Source organism: Dermacentor variabilis, chromosome 11 (genome assembly GCF_050947875.1).
Source record: "Dermacentor variabilis isolate Ectoservices chromosome 11, ASM5094787v1, whole genome shotgun sequence".
NCBI lineage: Eukaryota > Metazoa > Arthropoda > Arachnida > Ixodida > Ixodidae > Dermacentor > Dermacentor variabilis.
In genome coordinates this window covers 71,677,066-71,701,196 of record NC_134578.1, presented here as the reverse complement: position 1 = coordinate 71,701,196, position 24,131 = coordinate 71,677,066, and the positions used below count along the sequence as shown (strand labels likewise).

At 49.8% G+C, this 24,131-nt stretch overlaps 1 protein-coding gene across 1 annotated transcript; it reads left to right on the top strand.

Moving 5' to 3' along the window:
- The first annotated feature begins 3,411 nt into the window (after positions 1 to 3,411).
- Positions 3,412 to 22,782, top strand: LOC142564376 (uncharacterized). The gene is made up of 6 exons (XM_075675361.1): positions 3,412 to 3,467; positions 15,755 to 15,844; positions 17,458 to 17,660; positions 18,893 to 19,194; positions 20,319 to 20,507; positions 22,625 to 22,782. Exons 1-5 carry the CDS (start codon positions 3,413 to 3,415, stop codon positions 20,470 to 20,472), a joined length of 804 nt encoding a protein of 267 aa, XP_075531476.1. The 5' UTR covers position 3,412; the 3' UTR covers positions 20,473 to 20,507; positions 22,625 to 22,782.
- Positions 22,783 to 24,131: the final 1,349 nt, after the last annotated feature.

Below are 24,131 nucleotides of genomic sequence, written 5' to 3'. Positions count from 1 at the left end.
ACTGTAATGTTTAGTGGCACTAATGCCTCTGCGCGTGAGCGTGTAGTCTCGTGATACCTTTTTCGAATCTCGCGCGCTTTCTTCGTAGCCGAGGAAAAAGTAAAACCACGGTAGCTATTACCACGGAAACAAATAATTTGGAAAACTTCCAATGAGCTATACAAGTTCTACGTCGAAGATTTTTTTTTCCCGTGTAATTCAATGCTTTGAACGCTGGTCAATTATTTGCTGTTAATTAATTAGGTAAGCTCATAGCAGAAAAATTCCTTGAAATGCCGAAGAGGACGGCGAACAATATTAAGTTGGTTGCGTTCTCGTAACTTTCTCGCGCGTGGATTTCTTTAATGCATGGCCCGACTTAGCTGAAACAACCTGTATTTAAATACGGGAAATCACTCACAGGAACAGGTAAGGGCAAAGAGGGCTGCTCGCAAATCGTGCGACGGAAATCCTCATTCACTGGCACTATTACATCATTTGAGAATGTTCAGTAATAAGAACAACAAGTAGAGATGAGTCTATTACCATATTTATGCTTAGTAATAAGAACAACAAACAGAGACGAGTCTGGCAACGTCGTGTTTAGTTTACTTTCCTCACTTTTTAACACTTCCCGTCAAAAAAAAAAATGCAAGAAAGAAAGAAAGAAAGGAAAAACAGCACGTAAAGTAGCGCACCCATCCATGTTTCGCAGGATGCGGCATTCTTTCCATCATCTTAACAGTTCTTGTTGACGTGCTTTCTATTTCAGCGCGTCCCTGGCAGACTTTTCGTACCTTTCGCCCTTGTCTGTTCTGTTCTACTGGTTCCCATTAAAAACTCTTGCAACAAAATGGAATACCAACTGTGTGAATCAGTGACCCATCTCTGAACGTAACGTAGTTCAGTAAGGATTCTCTGAACGTCACAGCTACCATTTGCAATGCAGAGCAACCTAAGTGCTGCGTTAATTCGCTTTCCAGCGCATTACCGCAGTTCAGATGTCCGCGACATGTGGAAAAAGCGCTGCAACGCACCATCGTCGTAGTAATGTAAACGCGGCTACTCAAAAACAAAAACAAAAAAAATCTTTAGTTCACTCAAGGCCGGCATGCCCTGAGTACATTATTGATATAAGCCAGTTTTCACTTGAGTGCTAAGCGAAAGCGAAGTATATACCATATTCATACAAAAGTAATATAACTAACATGACGCATCTTGATCTCTTGCTCACACATGACTGGCAGCGTTCATTAGCTTTGTAGCTGCAGTTCTTATCCTTTACGAAGGACCAAACTTCGGGGAGAAGTGCAGTTTAACCTAATTTTTACAAAATTTCTTCGGGGTGCGAAAATCAGGAATTGTAGGGTTTTACCCGAAGACGAAGGACCCTAATTGTAAGCCGCAAAGCAGCAAGATCCGGGCTTCACATTAAATCGCATAAAGCGTCTCTCTCTCTCTTTTTACAGTCTTGCCGATTGTCGCTCGCTTTGACGTCGTCGGAGACACTTTGTGAATGGCCACTAATTAAAAACGCAAATTGCAGCGGTTTACCATGAATCGAACCCTGAACTTCTTGGCTCGGCTCTGATGCAATGAGCTCTATTCAATGCAAATGCTCGGCTCTGAGCTCAAATGCAATGAGGTTGCTTAAAAAGACTTGCTTCTTTTTTTAAGTGTTCTAATAAATTCGAAAGCCAGGTTCACAATTTATGCCCTCACCAGCCACTAAAGACATTTTACTTCTTTTTCTTATGGGTAGGCATTCTCATGAAGTTGATTCGTAATGGCACATCCTTGGAAACGGAGCTGCGACTAATGGTCATCTAGCCTGCCTGGACTAATGAAGTCTTAACAGATCTGTGAGTCTATAACTGTGCATTTCTTTACTTAATATTCTGCATCTTCATTTATATATTCTCCATATTGTGAAGTTGAATAATGAACAACCGGCTGCGAGCAAGAACCGCGCACGCACGCACGCACGCACGCACGCACGCACGCACGCACGCACGCACGAACGCACGCACACACACACACACACACACACACACACACACACACACACACACACACACACACACACACACACACACACACACACACACACACACACACACACACACACACACGCACGCACGCACGCACGCACGCACGCACGCACGCAGACACACGCACGCACACGAATATGAGACTCAAGGCTGAAGAATCCGAGCGTGTGTCATTCCTTCAGTTCGTAGCGCTTGCAAACAGAACAATAGGAACTGCAAATTTTCGAAGACATGGCAACAGAATGCTTGTGGGCCTAATTATGTGCCAAGTATGAGTAATTGAATGCATAGCTGAGAGCAATGCTTGCGCAGAATGTCTATTACGAGTCGGCGGAACGATGGAAACAGACCGAATGCTGTCCGGAATAATGTCATCATCATCATCATCATCATCATCACCATCATCATATTTGAAGGTCCCTGCATGGAAACTACCTCTTTCAGAAACCTCCAAATGCTCTTGTCTTGCTTGAGCTGTCACCACGCTGTGTCGGCATTTTTTCTAACCTCACCGCCCTAGCCAAAACCGCGATATTATTATAGTGGGCAACTTCGAATTAATTTTCACCATCTGTGGTTCTTCAGCGTGCACCCGATGCACTGTACGCGGGCGCTTTTGCATTTCGCCCACATCGAAGTGCGGCCTCCGCGGCCAGGATTCGATCCCACGTCGTCGGGCTTAGCAGTGCAATGTCGAAACCACTACGTCACCACGGCAGGTTCAAACCAAACCTCCTTATACCATCACAGATAACGACAGCTTCTCCATTTTGTGTTTCACATTCCCCGTGCATGTGGTTCTTCACTTACGCAGTGCTGTCCTGTTCATCATTACGAGATTGAAAGGTAAGTATTGTGTTATCGCGCGGACGAGATCTCACTTAACTTGATCAGACTGCAACCTTCAAATCGAAGGAGTAGTCGGCGACGCATAATCGTCCCCGAGAAACGTTTCTGCTCAGTACAGCCACACACACACAAAAAAAAAAAAGACTAAAGAAAGGAACGCGGTACGAAGGTTTGCTACATGCTCTTCTTGTATGCTCTCCAATCTCGCCGAGAACAAACTCTAGGTCCTGGTTCGTATGCTAGAAAAAATAAATATACGGGATCGATGGATGGCGAAGAACTCAATGTCTCGTGCGATGAGCTGTCGGCAGTTTGTCTCAGAGAAATGGCACATCAGGCCGTGCAGACGTTCCGCGTGCTTTGCTCCGTGAGACATTGGAAGCGTTCAAAGGTCTCTGTTGTTCGCGCACGTGGCCTCTCATCAGCCTGATTGGCCGGTAATAGGAAGTGCTACGTCACCGGGATCACGTGACATGCCCCTTCTCACGATCCTTCAAAAGCAGCCTGCTTGGCTCTTCCGAACTGCAGACGGCATGGAGCGTAGCAGGCGAGCTTTGGTCATCCTGTTCCTATTCCTCGTGGAGTCAGGTGCGTTCTCGCATGGATTAGGCTTGTCTTGCACTAGTGAACGCTTGTATACTTCACCACATGTCACCATACGTAGCCGTGCGCTGAATTGGGGAGGTGCGCATTCTGTAGACTTGGTACTGTAGACTCTCAACATCATGCCTTTGTTCTAAAGTCCGCACTAGCGAGAAGCCTGTGCGTCTGCTCTTACTGAAGCATCGCATGCGGTAAATTGCATGCTGGTTACACAATTTGTGCAGATGCAAGTGTTTAGGAGTAAGTGAGGGAGTCGGTGCTGTTGCATTGAGGTCTAGCCTACATCGTGTCGGCGCTAATTACCTCCACCTGGGTGCCCGTCGCAAATGATAAATGCACGCGTGCAGCGTTTCTCAAGCTTCCGGTCACGGGCGTTTCTTCTGGGGGTCATTGAAGCTCCAACTGCCACTGTCACCAACGACGTCAGTGGCTCTCACCAACCTTTGACGCCAAGCCTTAACCGATCCACTTCCCTCTTTTTCGTTTATCGGCCCTAGAAAATGATGGATGGATGGAAAAACTTTATTTTCGTCAGAACGCATGTGCGGACGATTCCGTGCTAGATGGCCATCAGCTCATGGCTGACGGCGACCTGGCTGGCCCACTCCACGGCCCTGGTCTGGACGACCGGGTCTGAGCTGGCCAACACGGCCTCCCACTGCTCGAGAGAAGGATCACGCATAATATCCGCCGGTGGCGGCGCTATGCTACAGCTCCATAATATGTGGTCATAGGTGGCCAGTTCCTGGCACCATTTGCATTCCGGCTGAACGTCCGGGTAGATTTTGTTTAACACGTATGGGCTATAGAAAGATCTCGTCTGCAATCTTCGCCAGACGCTTTCCTGCGCCTTCACCAATTGCTTGTCCGGTGGAGGGTAAATTCTCCGCTCAAGTTTGTAATGGTTAGTAATGTCGTGAAAGGACACCAGCCCATCTCTCGTGGACCTCCCGGGAACGTCCGGCTCACCTGCTCGGCTGACGAAACCTCGAGCATTCATGTGAGCCGCCTCGTTCCCAGGGTTCCCAGAGTGGGCCGGTACCCAGACAATTTCCACCTCCGTAGTCCCTCGCCCCGTGGCCCGATTTAGTAATCCTGCCGCTGTGGCAGAGATTCTGCCCCTCGCCAAATTTCGGATGGCTGTTTTAGAGTCGCTGAAAATCAGGTCAGCTTCAGTATTACCTATAGCTAGCGCTATCGCCGCCTCCTCTGCAGTTTCTGAGGAGCGGGTTTTGACTGATCCAGAGGTGACTAAGCGTCCCCGGCCGTCCACCACCGCAACTGCAAATGCGTCCTTGTTCTTATACTCGGCGACATCTACGTAGACTGCCCCGTTGTACTTCCCGTACTTAGCATGTAAAGCTCTGGCTCTTGCCCTCCTACGGTTCTCGTGATGTATCGGATGCATATTTTTAGGTAAAGGTTTTATGTACAAGCCCTTGTGCATTTCTCGCTTCACCTGAATTTTCATGTCCCCAGCTGGAGGATCAACTCCAATGCCGATCCCTTCCAATATATCCCTCCCTACTTTCGTTTTGGAAAGTCTACTGAGTTGCATCGCCAAGTGTGCCTCCCGCAGTTCTTCCAAGGTGTTATGCACCCCTAATCCCAGCAGCCTTTCGGTAGAAGTATTGTTAGGCAACCCAAGGGCCGCCTTATACGCCTGTCTAATCATAGCCTCCACCTTGCCTTTCTCCGTCGCGTCCAACTTCATATAAGGCGTCGCATACACTATTCTACTGAGCACAAACGCCTGTACCAGCTTACACAAGTCCTTTTCCTTGACGCCTTGTTTACGATTGGCGATTCTCCTGATAAGTCTCACGGTAGCATTGACAGTATTTTTGAGTCTTTCCAAGGCCTCCCTATTCTTCCTGTTAGTCTGCAGATACAGCCCCAGGAACCTGATCGTTTGGACCTCAGCGACCGGTGCACCCCCCACTTTCACCTTCAGCGGTGGTGGCGGCACATAGTGCCTCGCATGTATCCCTCTTGGTTTATGCCTAAGCACAAAAAGCTCGGACTTGGGATGAGAGCACGAGAGTCCTGCCTCCCCCGCTAGCTCCTCCCCAATATCCACTGCCTGTTGTAAAGTTTCCTCCAATTGTGCGTCGCTTCCCCTTGTTACCCACAGAGTAATGTCATCCGCATAAAATGTATGTTTAAGTCCCGATATCATTGCCAGCCTGGGCGGTATCTTGATCAAGGCGAGATTAAACAAGAACGGCGATAAAACCGACCCTTGTGGTGTCCCCCTGCCCCCCAACGGGAAAGGATCCGATTTAAATTCTCCGACTACAATCTCCGCAGTCCTATCCTCCAGAAATGATCTGATGTATCGGAAGGTTCTACCCCCCGGTCCTATGTCCGATAGGTTCCTTAATATTGCCTCATGGGTGACATTGTCAAAGGCCTTTGTAAGGTCGAGCCCCAAGATAGCCTTGGTGCCCGTGCCGTACCCAGGATCAACCACGTCCTTTTTGAGCTGTATCATGACGTCCTGCGTTGATAAATTAGCCCTAAAGCCAATCATCGTTTTAGGTATCAACTCCTTGTCCTCCACATAACCCTGAAGCCTGTTGAGGACCACATGCTCCATCAATTTGGCCAAGCAGGACGTCAGCGAAATGGGTCGAAGATTCTCAATACAGATCTTCTTCCCTGGTTTAGGAATAAATGTAATCCTAGCATGCTTCCACTCTGCGGGGATCTCCCCGGCCGCCCAATATTTGTTCATCAAGTCCGTGAGCGCCCCCACTGACTTGAAATCCAGGTTCCTCAGCATTTTATTAGTGACCCCGTCCGGACCCGCTGCCGACGTAGTACGAAGCTGCCCCATTGCAAACTCCACCTCCGCCACCGTAAAGTCCGCATCTAATTCGAGGTTTTCCTCTCCCGAGTAATCCGGCAAGAAACCGCCCGCCTCGCCGTTTATGTAACGACTTCGGAGTTCTTGAATGAACTCCCCAGTCGTGCCTTGATACTGATGAACTAACCTAGCCATTTGACCCTTCTGCGCCGATTTGGTTGCCGCCGGATCTAAAAGGTGCCTCAACAACTGCCATGTTTTTTTGCATCCGAATTGCCCATTCATCCTGTCACAAATCTGCCCCCATTGTTTGCACTGCAAGTCCAACGTGTAGGTTTCGATTTCTCGTTCTAGCTTGGCCACCTTCCTACGGAGGACCCCATTATGCTTTTGTTTCTTCCACCTCCGAAGCAGACTCGCATGCGCTTCCCACATGTGTAACAGTCGAGAGTCCGCCGTAAAACCTTCCTCCACCGTCGGAACCTCTTCTGTGGTACCCTTCACGTCCTGCTTGAGCGCCTCAACCCAGGCTCCCAAGTCCTCGATTTCCCCGCTCACTGTGTCTTTCCTGACTTTCCGAAATCTGTCCCAATCCGTCACTCTAGTTCCTTTTACCCTGTCTTTGTGCTTAGCAGCACGAAATACCGTGGAAAGGATATAATGATCACTGCCCAGTGGCTGTCCCGTGTTTACCCACTTTGCATCCCTAATACCTTTAACAAATGTGAGGTCCGGAGATGTGTCTGTGCTAACGCTGTTGCCTATCCTCGTATGATCGAGCGGGTTATTCAAGGTTGTCCATTGTAGGTCCTGAGCTACCCGCCAAAGCCTATTTCCCTTTGGAGTGGCTCGGATGTAGCCCCACTCCGGATGAGGCGCGTTGAAATCTCCAACCACGATGAGTTGAGCCCTAGCCGCTAGCCGTTGCGTCTTTATCAATAGGTCTGGCAAGCCCAGCCCTTTATCTTTAGGAGAAGAATATACATTAAGTACAAAGAGACTCTTATCGTCCTTTCTTTTGGGCAGAACCTCTAGCAGGACGTAGTCCTCTCTGCTGCTATCTATGGTATGCTGAATCGCCGTGGCGTTGCGATGGACTAGAACGGCCGTGAAGACGCTCGATACACCCCCCCGATCAATCTCTGGCGGTGTAAATGCCTTAAATCCCGGTAATTTCACCCAGCCACTAGCCTCTTGCAAAGCTATAATGTCAGGCTTACTGTCCAGATTTTGTATGTGCAATTGCAGGTTCCCCCGCTTGCGACGGAAGCCCCTGCAGTTCCACTGCCAAACCTCAATTTGCTGGCGAGGGGCCATGATTAGGCACTAGGTTCACTAACATCGGCGCTTGGCCGACTACGGGAGGCAATCTAGCCTGTAGCGTAGCATTGAGCTGTTGAAACATGCCCATAACCTGTGTTTGGAAAGCCCGCATATCATTGGTGAAGGCGTCAAGACGCTCCTCAATCTTGTCTAGTCTGGCTTCGATCCTGTCGACCCGAGCTTCCAACCTACCCTGTCTTTCCTCCTGTTTTCCTATTCTGTCCGCAAGGGCAGACATTTCCCCCCTAAGACTAGTGACTTTAACGACTGGCTGCGGCGTGTCCGCCGTTGAAGTTTCTGCCACTCTTTTTGCATTAGCTCCATCATCCGCCGATGGCGGCCTCTTAAGCTTCCCCCGATTCTCCACCTCCATAGCTGTGCTCTCGCTCTCGCGAGAAGCAGTCGCCTGTGCCGCTTTCAGTGGGGCCTGGACCACCGGCGTCTGTACCCTTTGTCCTTTGTCGCTTTTAAGCGCGCGTTCCATCTCTGCTATCCTGACTTCCATCTTTTTAATCGTCTCAGCCTGCTGCTGCACCTGCCTTTGTAGCTCCTTCTCTCGAGCAGTCTCACTCTGGGAGGCCACGTAGGGCCAGCTCACCTTTTTTCTCGTGGCACTGGGACTTCTTCCATGACTGGAACCCTGTTCTCCTTTGCCACGCTCGGGTCCGGGCAGTGGTGGGAAGGAAGTGGACCGGTCCCTGCTCTTGTTATCGTCTCTCGCACCGCTGGATGACCGCTTCCTGGGCCTCGAGCGCCGCTCCTCCTTGTCAGTTTGGCCGTTGTCCTCACTGGCCTGCTGCAGGCCCGTCGGCTGCTTACGGGCTAGACGAAACTTGCAGTTCCGGCTCCCCGTGTTGTGCGCCCCATGGCACACGATGCAGTCCGGAGTGCAGGTCAGCGGCTCTCCTTCCGGTGGCGCAGGATGATCCTTTCCGCAACGGCGACACAGATTAGTCTTCGGACGATAACAAACGTCCGCCCGATGTCCCACTCGTCTGCAGTTATAGCAGGTCTCGACTAACTCTCTGTACGGAATCACCGCGTACAAACAGTTCCAGTAAATAACCTGCCAGGGAACATGCTTCCCCCCGAACGTTATCTGAATCGCCTTCGACTTTCCCAAAGGTCTGGCATCCAAAATTTCTATGCCGTCATTCCTCTTCAAGAATCCCGCCCGAACTTCTGCCAGTGGGCATCCGTTGTACGCGTTGTAAATGACTCCGCGCACAGAGTTCTCCGGCGCAGCCACGTACGCCGAAATCTCAAGGTCATGACCGCTCAGCTTGAGCGTCTTTACATTCGCATATGCCCCACAGCGATGCATACACGGCGTGCTCACCGTCATCGTGTTATTTGTCTCGTTGACCCGCACCAGGTCTTCCTCCGCCGCAGTCGCATTCGTCAGCTCCGCTGCCGCTCTCAAGGCATATCCGAGTTCCCTCGACGTCACCATACTCAAGTCCCAATTCTTGGGTCGGCACACAACCTTGAAGTCCTTGGCTGGCATCTTCAGAAACGGTCCCCGTTTCGTCCACACCGGCGCTTTCCCGCGCTTGACTTGTTCTGCTCCGTGCGTCTGGCGCCCGTCGCTGCCCGCCTGCTTCTCGCTAGGCCTACTCTCGGGATTGTTCCCGTATACAGATTTCTTGAATCTATCTTGAGCCCGCAAAACCCAGGCCCATTCTCCCGCCTCGAACTCTTCGGGCGTTATAGTCTCTCCCTCAACGGAGTACTCCATTGTCCTCAGCCTCACAGAGGCCCACAACCACAAGTCACCGTCCCGGAGCCCGGTGCCGTCGGCGGCGGCTCGGCCTAATGATGAGGCCTAACTTTGCCGCGCGGTGGTTGAGCACGAAAAGCGTGGAAAAACCCCTAAAAAGGGGGCAAACTTGCCGAAATTAGGTGTCCGCAGGGAGAGGGCAACTTCCTGTGGACAATCCCACAAAAAGCAAGTCCACAGCACAGGGAGTTCCACCGAAAAACGGTCTCAAAGCGGGAGCCCATGCGAAGCACGTCCGCAATCTCCCTAGAAAATGAACTTCAGCCAGGAAGGTAGCCCGAGAAATGGTATCGCAGTTTTAAAGTCTGGGCCTCGAGGGCTAAACTACATCCTTCTGATTAAAATATATGATTAAATCAGTACCTGTTAAAAAACATTAGCAAGCATTTTGGTAGCCCAATTCTGCTGTAGTCAACGTACTTAAATTAAGATGCACCTACGTCATTGAAAAAAAGTAAAATTTCAGAAGGCCTATCAAGCAGGGGGTACTATGGTAGGTTTGGTAATGCTAAAAGGGGTCATGTGCTGTCAGAGCTTGAGAAACACTGCAGTCCTACGCCGTGATACCATTGTAAAGGCTAGTTTAGCTTCCCGCGAAAGGCGATGAGTAGGGATGGCACATCCCACCTGCTATACAGAGGTCCTTGTGGGTATAAAAGCTCGGACATGCTACGCATAGACCAAAGCCAGGTGCGTATTGTACGCACTAGAGTCGGACGCTCACCACCACCCATTACGGAACACATAAAAGAGTTACGTGAATCGCACGCGCTCTGGTAATTAACGGACGCGAAGTTCTTCGACGGCTTCCATCACGAGCTCTTAGTACCGACACTCTGTTGGTCTCGTCGTGCAGGCATGGAATCGCAAGCACGGGTGTCTGTATACTGGGAAGCATAAAACGCAACGCTTAACGCCGTCAGCACAACTAGCAAGGACGCGATCCATCGTGCCTCCTAATTGGGACGTTGGAAAGTGTCGAACTGAGCCACACGAAGGCCATTTGCGACGCGTAGACCAGCGCCAATATACGCAAGTGCTTCATTTCGAAACTCGTCCATGCTTACATCATAGCTGTTCTTTCTTTTTTTTTTTACTCTACGCATCTCAGCTGTGTGAGAGACTGCCCTCTAAGCGCACTTGGCGATACACCAACGCCAGCCTCGGAGAAGGAGTCAAAGTAACTGTTGGAATGTTCCAAACGTGCGTTAATCCGGGCCACGGCGGCGAAGTTTCGATGGGAGGGGGTGCTAAATGCAAAAACGCCAGTGTACTTAGATTTAGGCGCACGTTAATGATCTCGCCGAAGTCAAAATTAACGCGGAGTTCCCCACTACCGCGTTCCTAATAACGACATTGTGGTATCGGCACGTAAAACGTAAAACCTCAGAATTAAAAGAAAACAAAGGTTTTTTAACACTTGAGTTAGTGTAATGCAGCAGCGTTATCAGGATCGGTCCAGTCGCGCCCATGAATGCATTGCCCCCAGGATCGCTCTGCGTAACAAACATCATTAACGCTCTTGCTGGGACACACATCCTGCACTGGCGTTAAGCTCAGCCCACCAAGACACAACCTTTGATAACGCGATCTCCGGTATCAGTCCAGGTTTGATTACTTTATATCCGGAATCGGTATAGCTTGCTATATACGCTGTCTCTGGGATCGCTACAGTTTACAACTACACTGTCTCCAGGTTTAGCGCACTTCACTCGGTTAGACAGTGTACACATGATGACGACGACAGGCAAAACTCTGGGAAGTAGATAAAAAACGGCTTAGCTTTAAGATGTTCTAAGTCCTCTAGGAACCTTGCAGGTAGCGCGCAAAGCATTGGGTTTGAAGACGGCTCATTGCTGCTTAACTTCTCTTAGGTGACTTAATCTGGAGGCCCCGTAGACAGCCTCATAAAAGTATACTATAGTAGTTAAGTATGCCGATCACGAACAAAGGTCTCGCTCGAGGTCCTGGAATAAACTTGAGGTCGCAACGCACAGTGAACGACGGATAGCGGAGGCTTGTACGTAGACTCGCCACTGGGGCAAGTCAAGGACGCTCTGCAAAATAAGCGGTATATATAGCATTTCTAAAGGTAACAAAAACTTTTAACACCACGCCTTTGTGTCACATTAGCATAATATAGAGCTTTTAAAGTGCTACTGTGTTTTGACGCCGTTGCTGGTGTGGCGTTCTAGCTTACTGATGAAAGAGCTTTTGTGCCAGTGAACGAAAAGAAGGGGAACTGAGGGACCAGATTATTGTTATTCACAACCACATGAAATGAGCAGTTAATGAATGAAATAAAAGAAGAAATAATTTGTTGTTAAGCACGACATGCTTTTAGCTCCTGTTGTCGGCGACTTTCAAGTGACTTTTAGTCAAAAACCAGTTCCGTTATCCTGGCACTCAAACGAGAACATCGAGCAAGTCGCGAGAAAACGAGATCATCCGGGCAACCAATCAAAACTTTAAAAAATGCGGTCTCTAGCCCCCAACCCTTCGTACATACGCTAGTTGCTGCCCAAACAGGTTACAAAATATATTCCTTCCGAGTTTTAATGTCTGCTCACACTATCACTCGAGCTGTAAGTTCTAGTACGCTGAAGTTTTATTTATTTACAATAGCAACATTCAAAAGGCAGGTGCAGGGCACCGTATACTTCATTGTCATCTTTTGACGCTGAGCTCTCTTTCGAATGCCAGCAGTCCATGAGTTCCGCGGCGTGGGTTTGGCATCGCCTCGAGAGATGGCGCCACGCTGCCTGGTGCCTCCTTTAGGCGCTTCTATCCGGCGCGGTGGCTTGGCGGTTAGGGTGTTGCGCTGCTAAGCACGAGGTCACGGGATCAAATCCCGGTCGAGGCGGCCGCATTTCGATCGAGGCGAAATGCAAAAGCGCCCGAGTCCCATGCGTTGGGGGCACGTTAAAGATCCGCTAGTGGTCAAAATTAATACGGAGTTCCCCACTACGACGTGCCGCATAACCAAATCGTGGTTTTGGCACGTAAAACTCCAGGATTCAATTCATTCTTTTTCTAGCTGGGCAGTGCGCTCTCTCTGCCTGGTGTCCTTCGCTGCCGGTCCTGCGGCCTTCAGCTGGTTTTCTTCTAGCCTGGCAGCGTCCGTATGCACCAGTGCACAGTTTGGCGTGGTGTGGTGTGGTGGAGTGTGCCGTTGCGAACATGCACTACACCGATTTTAATATTGTGGCTAGTATCATCTCCAACCAAGCTGCTTGGCCGGTTGCCATTTCATGCTTACATGTACTTTCGATTATGGGACAGCCAGTGTTTTTTTATTGAACTGCATAAATGACAAGCTACAAGGAAAGGTTCAGTACATACGATGACAATTCGCGTTTGATTCGACCATTGTGCCAAAGCAAGAAGCACTGTGGAGGTCAAACCAGGACGTGGGTGGCGGCTCTTTGGGACTAGCTGTACCACGTGAGGATAATTGACAGGCGAGACAGGCGTTCATGGGCGGTAGCAGAATTTCACCACTTCCATGTCGCTACTATCAAGTGCGGCTTTGTTCCGGCATGCATTTTACGAGCTTTCTTTAATGAATGTTTCATAGATCCTCCGCTTTTTATGAAATACCGCTTATGACGAAGTAAATTTCATGCACCTATGACTGCGTTATAACGAGTTCTTTTTTAATGTACATGTGAAATGCACAAGTGCTCTTCCTGGACAACCAACGAACCGACTGGAATAAATTTAGCTGCATTTGAAATGATAGCCTAATTTTGACTGCGTGCCTCATCTCTCTGACAGAAACTTGCGCCAGTCGATCAATTTATAAATATAGAAAGAAACTGAAGAATGAAGTTTATCACTTCCTGTCTATGCATGAAAAACTGATTATTGCATTTCAGCAATCTGTTTTATGGGGTTCTTTAAAGTGGGGAAGTGTAATGTATATGTTTACAGCTATCATTAAATATTTGGACTTTCTACGTGAGGTTTGTTGAGGTGTCTTTTACAGGTTATTGGCAGAAGTTAAAGTGATTTACAATAGGCCATTTTTGTATAAATATACGTCCTATTAGATTCCGTTTACGAAATTGTGACAGCATGTTTATAGCCGAGTTACAGAGTTGTACAAATGATGTTACAGCTTCTTTCTAACTATGGTTTTCAGCATTTAAAGATATTGAAGGCCTAAATGAAAAAAAAAACTATTGTTTCTATTAGGCAGGCTTTAAGCATTGTTTCAAATGCAAGAAACCTAATCAATTTCGGTATAGTAAATGCCGGAAGAAACGCTTTCTCCGTTCAGACTTCAACAGTTGCGAGGTAAATCAGCTCTCTCCTAAAATAATTTTTAGGGCAATATTCTGTATCGCCTATGGAAAGCATTCACTTTCTTTGAGCAAGTGCGGATTGCACCTACTCCATCGGGCAATACGAGAAATATCCTAAAATTGAGTTAGATGTTGCACAAAGTGTGACTCCCATAATGGCCTCCAAGATCTTGTGGCGCGTGATGCTTTAATCTCGGATGCCATGTTTCCCCGAAAGGAGCTTTTAGTGCCTGCGAGAGGTGGCGCGAGTTTCTTTGCGGGTGGCGGAAAAAAAAATGGTGGGTGAACTGGTGATATAACCCTTACGCCTCAAAAATGTGCCTGCGCCAATACTAAAGGCGCACTAAAGACAAATATTAAGTCTAGAACGAAGCCTTTGTATGTGATAAAATGTCATAATTACAGTACAGAATTAGGGGCGCTCAACTGGGGCCTACAATATGTGTGAGGTGATACGAGGAATTAGGAAAGGAGCAGCAGTTTTGGTCCTTACTTTTTTAAACGCCGTTCATGCTTCAAATCGGAGATCTTGTCAGTGTTCAAAGTTAGAAAAAAGTCGCAGTTGCAGCAGGGAGGCGAAGCATCGATTGCAATAGCAAATTAGCAGACAGCCATACGAAGTAAGGATAGCACCTTTATCGGCCGTATCAACTTGCAAACATTCGCCTGCTAACTAAATTAATACGCAAGAGGTCAGCGCGCACAGCAAACATGAACGCATCATACTCGATGACCGCGGATACTCGCTGTCGAAACGCTGGCGAAGCGTGACAGCGAGAAAAGTTACCTTCGTGCTGTCTGTCGCTTCAACGCAAACTGAGCGCCGAGAACCCAGCGCGGCACAAAGCTACGAGTCGTCGAGCCACCTAGACTCAGCCCCCAACGCAGGTCGCTCCCAAGATACGGCCGGCCGCGCGACTGCGCGCAGCCGCCACATACGCCGTTGCAGCCGGAGTAGAACGCCACCCCTCCCCCCTCGCTCCCTTTACTTCACCTGTGCCTCGCAACGTTGAGTGTCTCGCGTGCGACGGAAGACGGCGCGCTTCCTTCCCGCTCTGCTTCCTTTCGCGCGGGGAGATTGAGCCGCGATCGTCGTCTCCCCTCGCACGCTTTCATTCGCGCATACAGCGTAGATCGCGCGGCGACGGCGTTATCGCCCTTGGACTTTATACGGAACATCACGGCGACGGCAGAGATGCGCCTGGAGTGTCCATATAATTGCTACTGCAATAAAAAGTTAGATTGTCTTATTTGAATTGTAAAACCCAGAAGGAGGCAGTGCTGAGAGAACCTTGGTACACTGGCCGAGACCATGCTCAGCGCGGAATGCCTGTGAGTAGTGTGTGCGAGTGTAGTGGCGTGAGTTGTGAATGTAGCGTCCGTGGCGTCCGGTCCTGTCTTTATTGTGTCCGTCTTACCAGCGCTGAATGGCTCCATCAAGAGTGAATTAACTCACAAATAAGTTAACTTGAGTTACCTTAAACGTGATGCTACGTTTTCTTAGGACAAGCGAACTTTGGGACAGTCTTCCAGTGTTTGTGTGCGCTGCACTATATTGTGTGCAAATCCCCTTCCAAGCCACTACATTTTTTTTTCATGCTTGAAGTGGCTCCTGAATCGGGTACGTGGAAAGAAGCTGCTGCCAAGAGCCTGTGGAGTAATACTGCAGCCTGTAGTTACAACCAAATTGGAAAGGCCAACCGGGTTTCAGAAAAGACACTCGTTTCCCAGAACAGCAAACGGTCATCCTGGCGCAATATATTTAAGCACTAGCTTATGTTTCTCTTCGTGTCTCCAAGTTCCCGTTGCTGCGATGGAAGCGCAGCGCACAGATTACCTTGCTACCGCCGCAAGATGGCGGGTCAACCACTCGGTTCATAAACGAGACAGTGCGGCACTGTTTACCTTTTGTGTTTGCTTTCGCTGGACCACGGTCTGGTTGGACTCCTACCCACTATTCTTTGGCTACGGGTGCAAGCAGTTCTTGTAGCTACGTGGTAAGCAGTGTATGGAGTAACCGAGAATTGAATTTCTTTTGTGATGCCCCACGCAGCTCTCCTTCCAGCCCAATGCCAGATGCTGAGAACCAATCACCCTCCGCCCTTCAACTTCAGCAGCGGTATCGTGCGGCTCATTATCAAATGTGAGTGTGACTCGTTGGCTTTTGCCGATGTCCAGACGCAAACCTAAGGAAGGCAGTGACAATGCCTGCTGGCTACATTCTTGCTTTTTGCAGACCAAAGCAATTCGCTGGCAAACCCTTACGTTAGGCCCCGATGCGCTTCTACGGTGAAACTACCTACGTGAATGAAATTATAAGAGGGGTCAGTATAATGCAAAGATTGCATTCTTTCGATTCTATTTCTCTGTTATCAATCACCGTTATCAGCCAGCCCATTCTGCTGATGTCGTAAGAGGAGCGCCGCTCAGTGTACTTGCGGAACGCGAAAAGGAATAGAGTCGTAGAAGAGGGTCGTTCCATTATGCCAACCATGCATCGGAAATACGTAAATACATCAGGTCCCCAGCGGGCCTTTTGTTAAAGTGTTCAGCACCACTTATCCGCTCTGACAGCGGCGCTGCGTTAAGTTGCTTAACGCCTGCACTTGAACAAATACAAGAACACATGACTGGTGTGACATGCTTCACGTTTTGTGGGGGAACAGAACAGCGGCTAAATTGAAAATCGAAATAACACCGGAACTGAGCCGGCACGTTACGATTTTCTCCTCCCTCCGGGAAGAAACCGAAAATAAAGAAAAAAAGACTGTTTTAGATTGAGGTTAGGGCCATCTTTCCTGGTGCTTTTTATCCGTGCATTGGCTTCCCATCTTCTGTCTCAATCGTGCTATACCCATTTTGTTCGGGCTCGGCCACCGCCTGGAAGTGTAAATATTTCGGTGTTGGTATTGGATAAAACTTCCACTGCACTGGAAGGTGTAAGGCTGCGGGCTGCAATGCTGCAGCGACGTAGTCATGCGAATCCACTTGTCGCAGAGGAGGATGTACGACTGTGCCTGCAATGGATCGTCTGCTCCATTCCTGAGCGCAGTTCCAATTTCGAGACCTCGCCTCGTATAGCGTGAATCCACTTGGTGCCCCATTGCTGTGAAGCAGTGTTTTATAGTTTGAAACTACTTCCTTCTGCCATGCGTTCGAACTCAAATTGCCAGCGCGACCATGTTTGACGGCGTGTCACTCTCCTTGTTCGCGCATGCGCTCACAAAATACCTCCTCTGTAATTTTACTATCTGCTGTTGTTCTCCCTGTGCAAAATAGTCAACCGATTCATTCCCAGTCTATCCGCCTCCTTCCCGTTTTCACATGAACGTAGAGTAATAGTTTGACATACTTTAAGCGCGTCTTCGAGCAGAATTCTTACGAAAATCTGTAACAATTTCGTCAAGAGTTCAGTATATGGTTTGCTTGGAGGAAAAACAGAAACCGTACGGAATTTCTGGACGAAATGTGCTTCGCTCGTCGTTAATAAAAGCTCGGAGCGCTAAGAACACGAACGACTCAGAGAAAGAAACACACACACCACCACACGCGCTCACTCACAACTTACAAGTTGCGAGTGAGCGCGTGTGGTGTGCGTCTCTTTCTCTACGTCTTTCGTCGTTTTAGCGCTCCAAGTTACTGTTAATATGCGTCACCAACTAGCCCACCTGTCCACCCTTTCGGTCGTCCTGTTCCGCGCGCTCTAATAGTAAGTTTCACTCTCGCGTCGCTTCCAACGCCATCGCCTGCGTGCAGCGTACACCGATGAGCTCATCCGGGACCTGGGCGACAGCCCCGCGCTGAGACTGAGCGAGTCGCAGGCCGAAGTCGTGCGCCAGCGGCTGGGTCGCCTCTACGAGCACGTACGCCGCCACCCGGCTCTCCACCAGCGCTACCTGTGGGTGGGACGGGACAGGCCCCGGGCCAGCCCCGACGAGCCGCCTGCCGGATACGAGCCCGTAAGTGTCCCCTGCAGGACGCGCACGCCCCTTGTTCATTCTGCGTTGCCACAGACCCAACGGTTGATCTCCGCTATAATAGCAGCTCGGGCTTGTTGGTTACGTTTTGCGCTGTTGACACCAGGGTTGATCTCCGACTCGCCAATGCACGTTGACAGCGCGAAATGTGCAAGAGCTCGAGAGTGAGCGAGCAAGCCGGCTGGCATGTACTTTGTATAGTGAGTCGAGGATGTCAGCCTGGTTATACTCATTGTAACTTGATAATTCATATAACAATGCATGCAGATCCAGCGGATATCTTGGAATTTATGTGAAGCTGTTAAGCAAATGCTACAGGCTGTGCCAGTTTCGTTCATGTATCTTTGACCTAAACTGTCGCGCGAGCACCCCTACTGTGGAATGTGACACTCTTAGTACGATCGTCTCAATCGGCTAGTTGGAGTTAATTGGCACGTCCGAAGTATACGTGTGATTGTGGCCTAATGGTCAGACCATAGGGCTGCTGTGCTACGGGACTTAGGTTCGATCCCACCATCGGGCAAATAATTAACGTTAATTTCTTTCAGGAGTGGGGGTATTCGGGAAGACAAAAGCACCCAGCAGAAGCAGCCACAATCCGAAAAGTTCGCGACGGTGCGCGAAGAAAGCTTCGCTTTCAAATTGCGCGTGAGGAAACACTCAACGAACCACGGTTGGTTTCTCGTTGTATGAAATCACATCTTTTCAGATATGGGAGTAACATTCCCCAGAAAGTGAAGCGAGCATGTCATCGGGTGATGTATAGCTGTACATACAAATCGTTAATTATGAACTTTCTTTTTCGGCAGTTAGGGCTCTGGTGTCATCTCTTCTGTGTGTACCTATGTTTCTGTGTGTGCCTATGGTTCAAGTTACGTCACTTGCCACCCCGCCCCAATCCTGAAGTGGGGCGGGGGTGCAAGTGCCTCTCCCCCTAAACACCTATATTTACGACTTATTACTGTCAGGACAAAGGGCAAGTACGGAGGGAGGATCAGGATCGAAGCAGACAGCCTGCACGTCGCCATGTTGTTACGCAACCACGGTAGCCCGCGGAAGCCGTCCAGGTAAACTCGCAGGACAGTACAGTGGTTCACGCTGGTTTCCCGGTAAACTCCGCGCAAGCGCAGTCGAGGAGGCAGCCGGTGTCGACACCGGCAAAATTTCAACTGTATACGCTAACTCCCTCTTCCGCGCTCGCGTTCCCCGCGCAGCCTTCGACGGTGAGCAAGCGTGGAGACAGCGGCAGCCGTCAGCAGCGGTCCTCCCCCCCACGGATGCCCCAGGGCGGCGAGCGTGGCAGCGTGCGGGGCGTGAAGAGGACCCCTCCGGAGACGCCGATAACGCCCCTGTCGGAGGAGATATGCCGCACGAGCACCGCGTGGGAGAGGCTCAACGAGACGGTCGACTCGTTCGGCAACGCCGTAGAGGTGGTCCAGGACGAGGCCTTTCCCCAGTGGGTCTTCTCGTACCGCTGCGCCACGCAGGGCACGCCCTGCGTCGGCATTGACGCCATGTGGGTATCCTCCCTCCCCCCTCCCGCACTACGTCTCACGTGGAAATGGCACGTGCGGGCGAAATGCTTAAGAGCACCCTTTCGCATTGGTCGCTTCGCTTTTCACGCGTCGAAATACGATGCGGAAGTCCCGTTCTGCAGTATGTTTGCTGTCAGTATCGAGATTGGAATTCGCGCTTGACTTTCCGCCCGCGGAAAGCGGCAGAGTAGATAAACGGCTGGACGGGTGAGTGGATGGGCGAGTGGCCGTGTCAGAAAAACAGCTGTTTTTAATAGCGAAACTGAAAGAAGGAAAGAAGTCCGAGAACGCCTAAGCAGTCTTATGAGTCGTAAGTGAGAAAACATTAATGTCCAATTGGACGCCGCTGAGCGGTCCTACGAATTTCGAGAGGCGGGTAATGTTTTCGAGTTTTGCTGCGAGGTATGTTACGGAGTTTTGCGATTAAATTGGTGCAGGTTATTTTTTTTTTGTAGTTTCTACTTTAGCATTTCGGTTGTACACCGGAATCACTTGGACAATATTGCTGGAAAATCAAGGACGCTGCATGCCACCGACGTCCTGCGCGACTAAACATCGAGGAAGCAGCAGCGGCCACCAAGGCCGACAGGCGCGCGCTGCAGCTAACGCCAGTGTGGGAGAGAGAGCGAGATACGGACCGCGCGCCGGCTTCCGAGAGCAAGACGGCGGCACCCACACGCGCGCGTCACGTGACCACCTCACCGACAACAATCCGCCTCGACCCGCGGCGTCACGTCGTTGCAGCTGCTCCATCGAGGCGCGCTGATGACGTGGCGTCGCGGCCGCGCGCTCTCCCTTCACGCAACGCCTGATGCGCCAATGCGAAGCAGGTGTTCCGATCCGTCTGCTCTTTTCCGTCGAGGCGCCCTCGTGACATGACGTGGCGTCGCAGCCAATGGGAACTTAGGTGCCGCGTCACTGCTACAGACGCTGGCTTTTTCGCTCAAAGGGCCGTTCAGTGCTTGAATATGTTGTCAACCCCCTGCTTTCGCATGCAGCTTTCGTTCAGCAGTTCGTTTCGCTCGCGTGCCCAGTTTTAGGAACAACGTGCACGGCGGCGACGTGCAAACCGGCTCTCGTTGGAAATACGCGTGTAACGGTGCAGGTACAACAGCGAGTGCACGGAGCGCTCGGGCTTCATGATCCTGTACCACCGGAAGAGTGGCGCCGCCAACGACAGCCTGCCAGCATGGGGTGCCGTTGAGGTGCCGCATCACTGCACCTGCAAGATCACCCCCAAGGTCCTCACCGAGTCCTGAGCGGTCCACTGGACCCACCCGAAGCTGCTGAACGGGTGCGTTTTCTTGGGCTCTACGTTTAAACAGCACGCTAGAAATAATCATTCGATAATACGTCCACACTACGAAAAAACAAAGTCCTTAATTTTGCGGTCAATCGAAACGTAAAAAACATTATGCAGCGATGATTCTCCCGGCTGCTGGGACAATTTCTGAGACGAATTTCTCCGCGCACTCATGCCCCCATTGGTGCTCAGAAACCATGTGACAAACTGCCGGGAAGAACTGCCTGCAGGTGTGCGCGAGAGCCTGTAGGTGTGCCCTGACCGAACTTAACTAAACACCGTGGTTTGCCGCAGTTTCTGGAAGTTTCTGCTCAACTTACCGTCTTTTACAGTGCGAAAGAGTGAATGCGCTAGGCTAAGAGAGCTGTCGCTTCGTTCAGGCACTTCCGAAATTGACGACGCCATTTTTCAATGTCGCGCAGGAATAGTTACGCGACGGCTTCCCGCGCTACCTGCCCAGTGGCGCCACCGGCACCCTGCTCCGAGATCGCTCATGGAGCATTCGGTTGGTACAGTGCACCTCCCGCTCAGATTGCGCGCTGCGCACGAAGCTGTCGACTCTGAGCCAAAGGACGAGAGCGGACAACCGAATACCCCAACATTAATATACTCTGGAGCTTTACGTGTTATAACCACGACACGCTTATAAGGCACGCCGTAGGGGGTGCCAGGTTTTAATTCTGACCAACCTGGGGTTCTTAAACGTGCACCCAGTGCACTGTACTCATGCGTTTCAGCATGTCCTCAACAGAGATTAGCAAGAGGCGATTGGAGGTTCGGTGGCAGAAAACTAGGGAGACCACAAACAACGGAGGCGCACAAAAAACAGTTTCCAGTAGTTCAGAAAGTTTGATGCTGGGAATTATTCGGCGTTGTCTTTCTTCTTTTAAAACGATAGGTAGGACAGGCCAATAAGCAAAATAAGAACAAGAGCTTGGTGGCGCAACCTGCCACTCCTTTTGAACGGGGACGCTTATAGCGTCCGTCCGTCCGTCCGTCCGTCCGTCCATCCATCCAAGAATTGCAGCAGTTTGCTGGACTGGTATTTGAGGCTCGAGCTGCAGTGTACGTCGCAGCCAAAATCCGGAGAGCACTTAGCACATCCTAATGGAATGCGAAGGGATTCTTCCAGTGAGACCCAGAGGTAAAGTACACTTGTATTTAAAGTGGACGGAATCATCAAACTGTCAACAGTCGAGATAAGCAAGGTACGTTAAATGTATTGCTGAAAAAAAAAAGCCAGGAAGAAATTCATACAACTGGATCCGTTACAGGAATACGTAGCGATACAAGGTAGAGAAGTTTTGAGGGAAAAAAAGAATATGGCGATGTATACAAGAATGCTAAAGTGGAAAACATGTGCAGTATACCTGATTTACGGAAGGTGGCTTGGTCAATATTTGTCACCGCCCCTTTCCAAAGGGGATGCCAATAAATCATCATCGGAAAGTGCACATTCATGAAAACGGTGGCGTATCAGTATGTGCGATATGATAAATTAATACGATACGTTTTTTTGCCGTAATAATGTAAACGGGGCTACGGCTAGGGTCTTCATTCTGCGGCTCCCCTCAAACATGGTGGATTTGCGGAAAGCTGCCGATAGATGGCAGCAGGTCCTGTATAAGGTCCATTCGCAAGACATGCCTACTGCATAAAATATTTTTGAATGTTGTTGCCGGTTCTGTACCTAGAGAGTTCTGTCCACGGCCCCGTGTAATCAGATTGCGTGCATAGGTTTACCGTGAACGACAGGACGGCATGTAGATAGACAGTAGGGCCCCACGAGACAGCTATCACTGACTTTGACAATCATACACAATGGCTTATGCCACAATTTTTTAAAGAGCTGACCTGTTTGGTCGTGTCTTTCGCTGGACCGGTCATTAGACATTGTAAGCTAGCGGTTCCTACCGACTTGTAATCTTTCCCTGTGATGTTTCAGTAGAATAGGCAGCTTGATTAATAGCACCAAGGTTAACATTTCGCTAAACTCGCCCAGCGACTGCGGGGTTATCGCATTTTCATCATTCGCTCTGCGTACGTGCAACGCAGAATTTTCATCTACTCTCTCCTGCTTACGTTTTATTTCTTCTTTTTTTTTACAGAGACGAGGATTTTCAGCAATGAAGCGTAGCAAGCTTCCGGGAGGCGCGCACAACAACGCAATGAAGACTGCAGACAAGAAGCCTACCCAGCGCAGGCAAAAACAAATAAAAAGGTCGGGTGCTGAAGAAAGCACCACTTCCGGTTTCGTCCGGTATTAAGCACATTTCGTAGCCTGTCTTTACTAAAGCAATCCGCTTTTCCTTGCGGAATATGTCGGTTGTCGTCATGTGACTGATGCTACACTGCAGGAGGAGGAGGAGGCGGAGGTAGAAGAAGAAACTTTATTCTTGTCCTGTGCAAGGTGTTGCCACCTGCCTGGCTAGTCCCATGTTGGGACCGGGAGGTCAAGCCTCCTAGCCCTATCACGGGCGTACTGGACAGCCAGGACTTGAGGGATATGATCTGGAGATCTGATCATTCATAAAAACCGATTCCGGGAAATGCCAGGGCCGAGCGATCTACACTCCCAGAGCAGATGTTCAAGCGTGCATATCTCCTTTATGCATGCCTCCATAGCAGAAAGTCATTCGCCAGTGTAGCATATCTGCATGTAAAAAGGAGATATGCTACACTGGCGAATGACTTTCTGCTATGGAGACAAAGCGGTCCACAAAAGCGATTTGAAAAAAAAAAAAGATGTCCGAGATTCTCATTCGCGATAGCTCGAGCTGGGGAAAGAAAAACAAACAGCTTATTTACAACAGCAAAATGAGGCAAAATACATTAGTGAGCATTAAATTGGACTTACTTATCTCTTTTCTTGCGCATTTGGGCGAATGCGACACTGTCGCACGTTGAACATACATTGTTTAAGCATCTCTTACAAGAAACCTAAAGCGCTGTCAAACTCTGGCTGGCAAAAGTTGGCGCGGTAATACACGTGCAGAAGCTGCACCCGTGCGGCCTTCCTTTCACTGCCGCAGAAAGTTGTTTGCGAGTCGTGCCTGGTCGGCGTACGGGAAGGAGAGCCCTTGTGAACACAGAGGCCTAATGGCTTCCCAGCTACTGCAGAATAGCTCAGGGCAGTCAGTGTGAGTCCGTAGGCATGTGTCCGTGGCAGGACATGTCAGCACCCCACAACTGCACCCTGTATTTCATTTTTACTCGCCACAATCAGCTTTTCTTTTTCTTCATTTGAAGAACATGCCCTGCAGCTCAGTAAATGGAAAGTCTGGACGAGTTGGTGATTAATTATCATACCGCGTTGGTGAAGTAGCGCACTGACCGGGACAAGGCAGAGCGTGTCGTGTATTCTTGTGTCTCTCCGCCTTGTCCTGGTCAGTGTGCTACTTCGCCAACGTGGTATGATGGTGCCCTGCATCGTAAGTTGGTACTTAAATGGAAGCGCGTAGGCTCTCCTCACGTAAGAATAGAAGTTATAGAACTCTACATTCCACGCGTAACTGTTAGCCTGGTCAGTTTGTGTCTCTTCCAGCTTTTAGAGGACTCTTTCTCGTGTAGCTTTCGCGACTGGACATAGCCACAAGAGTAGGTCTGCTGACAGGT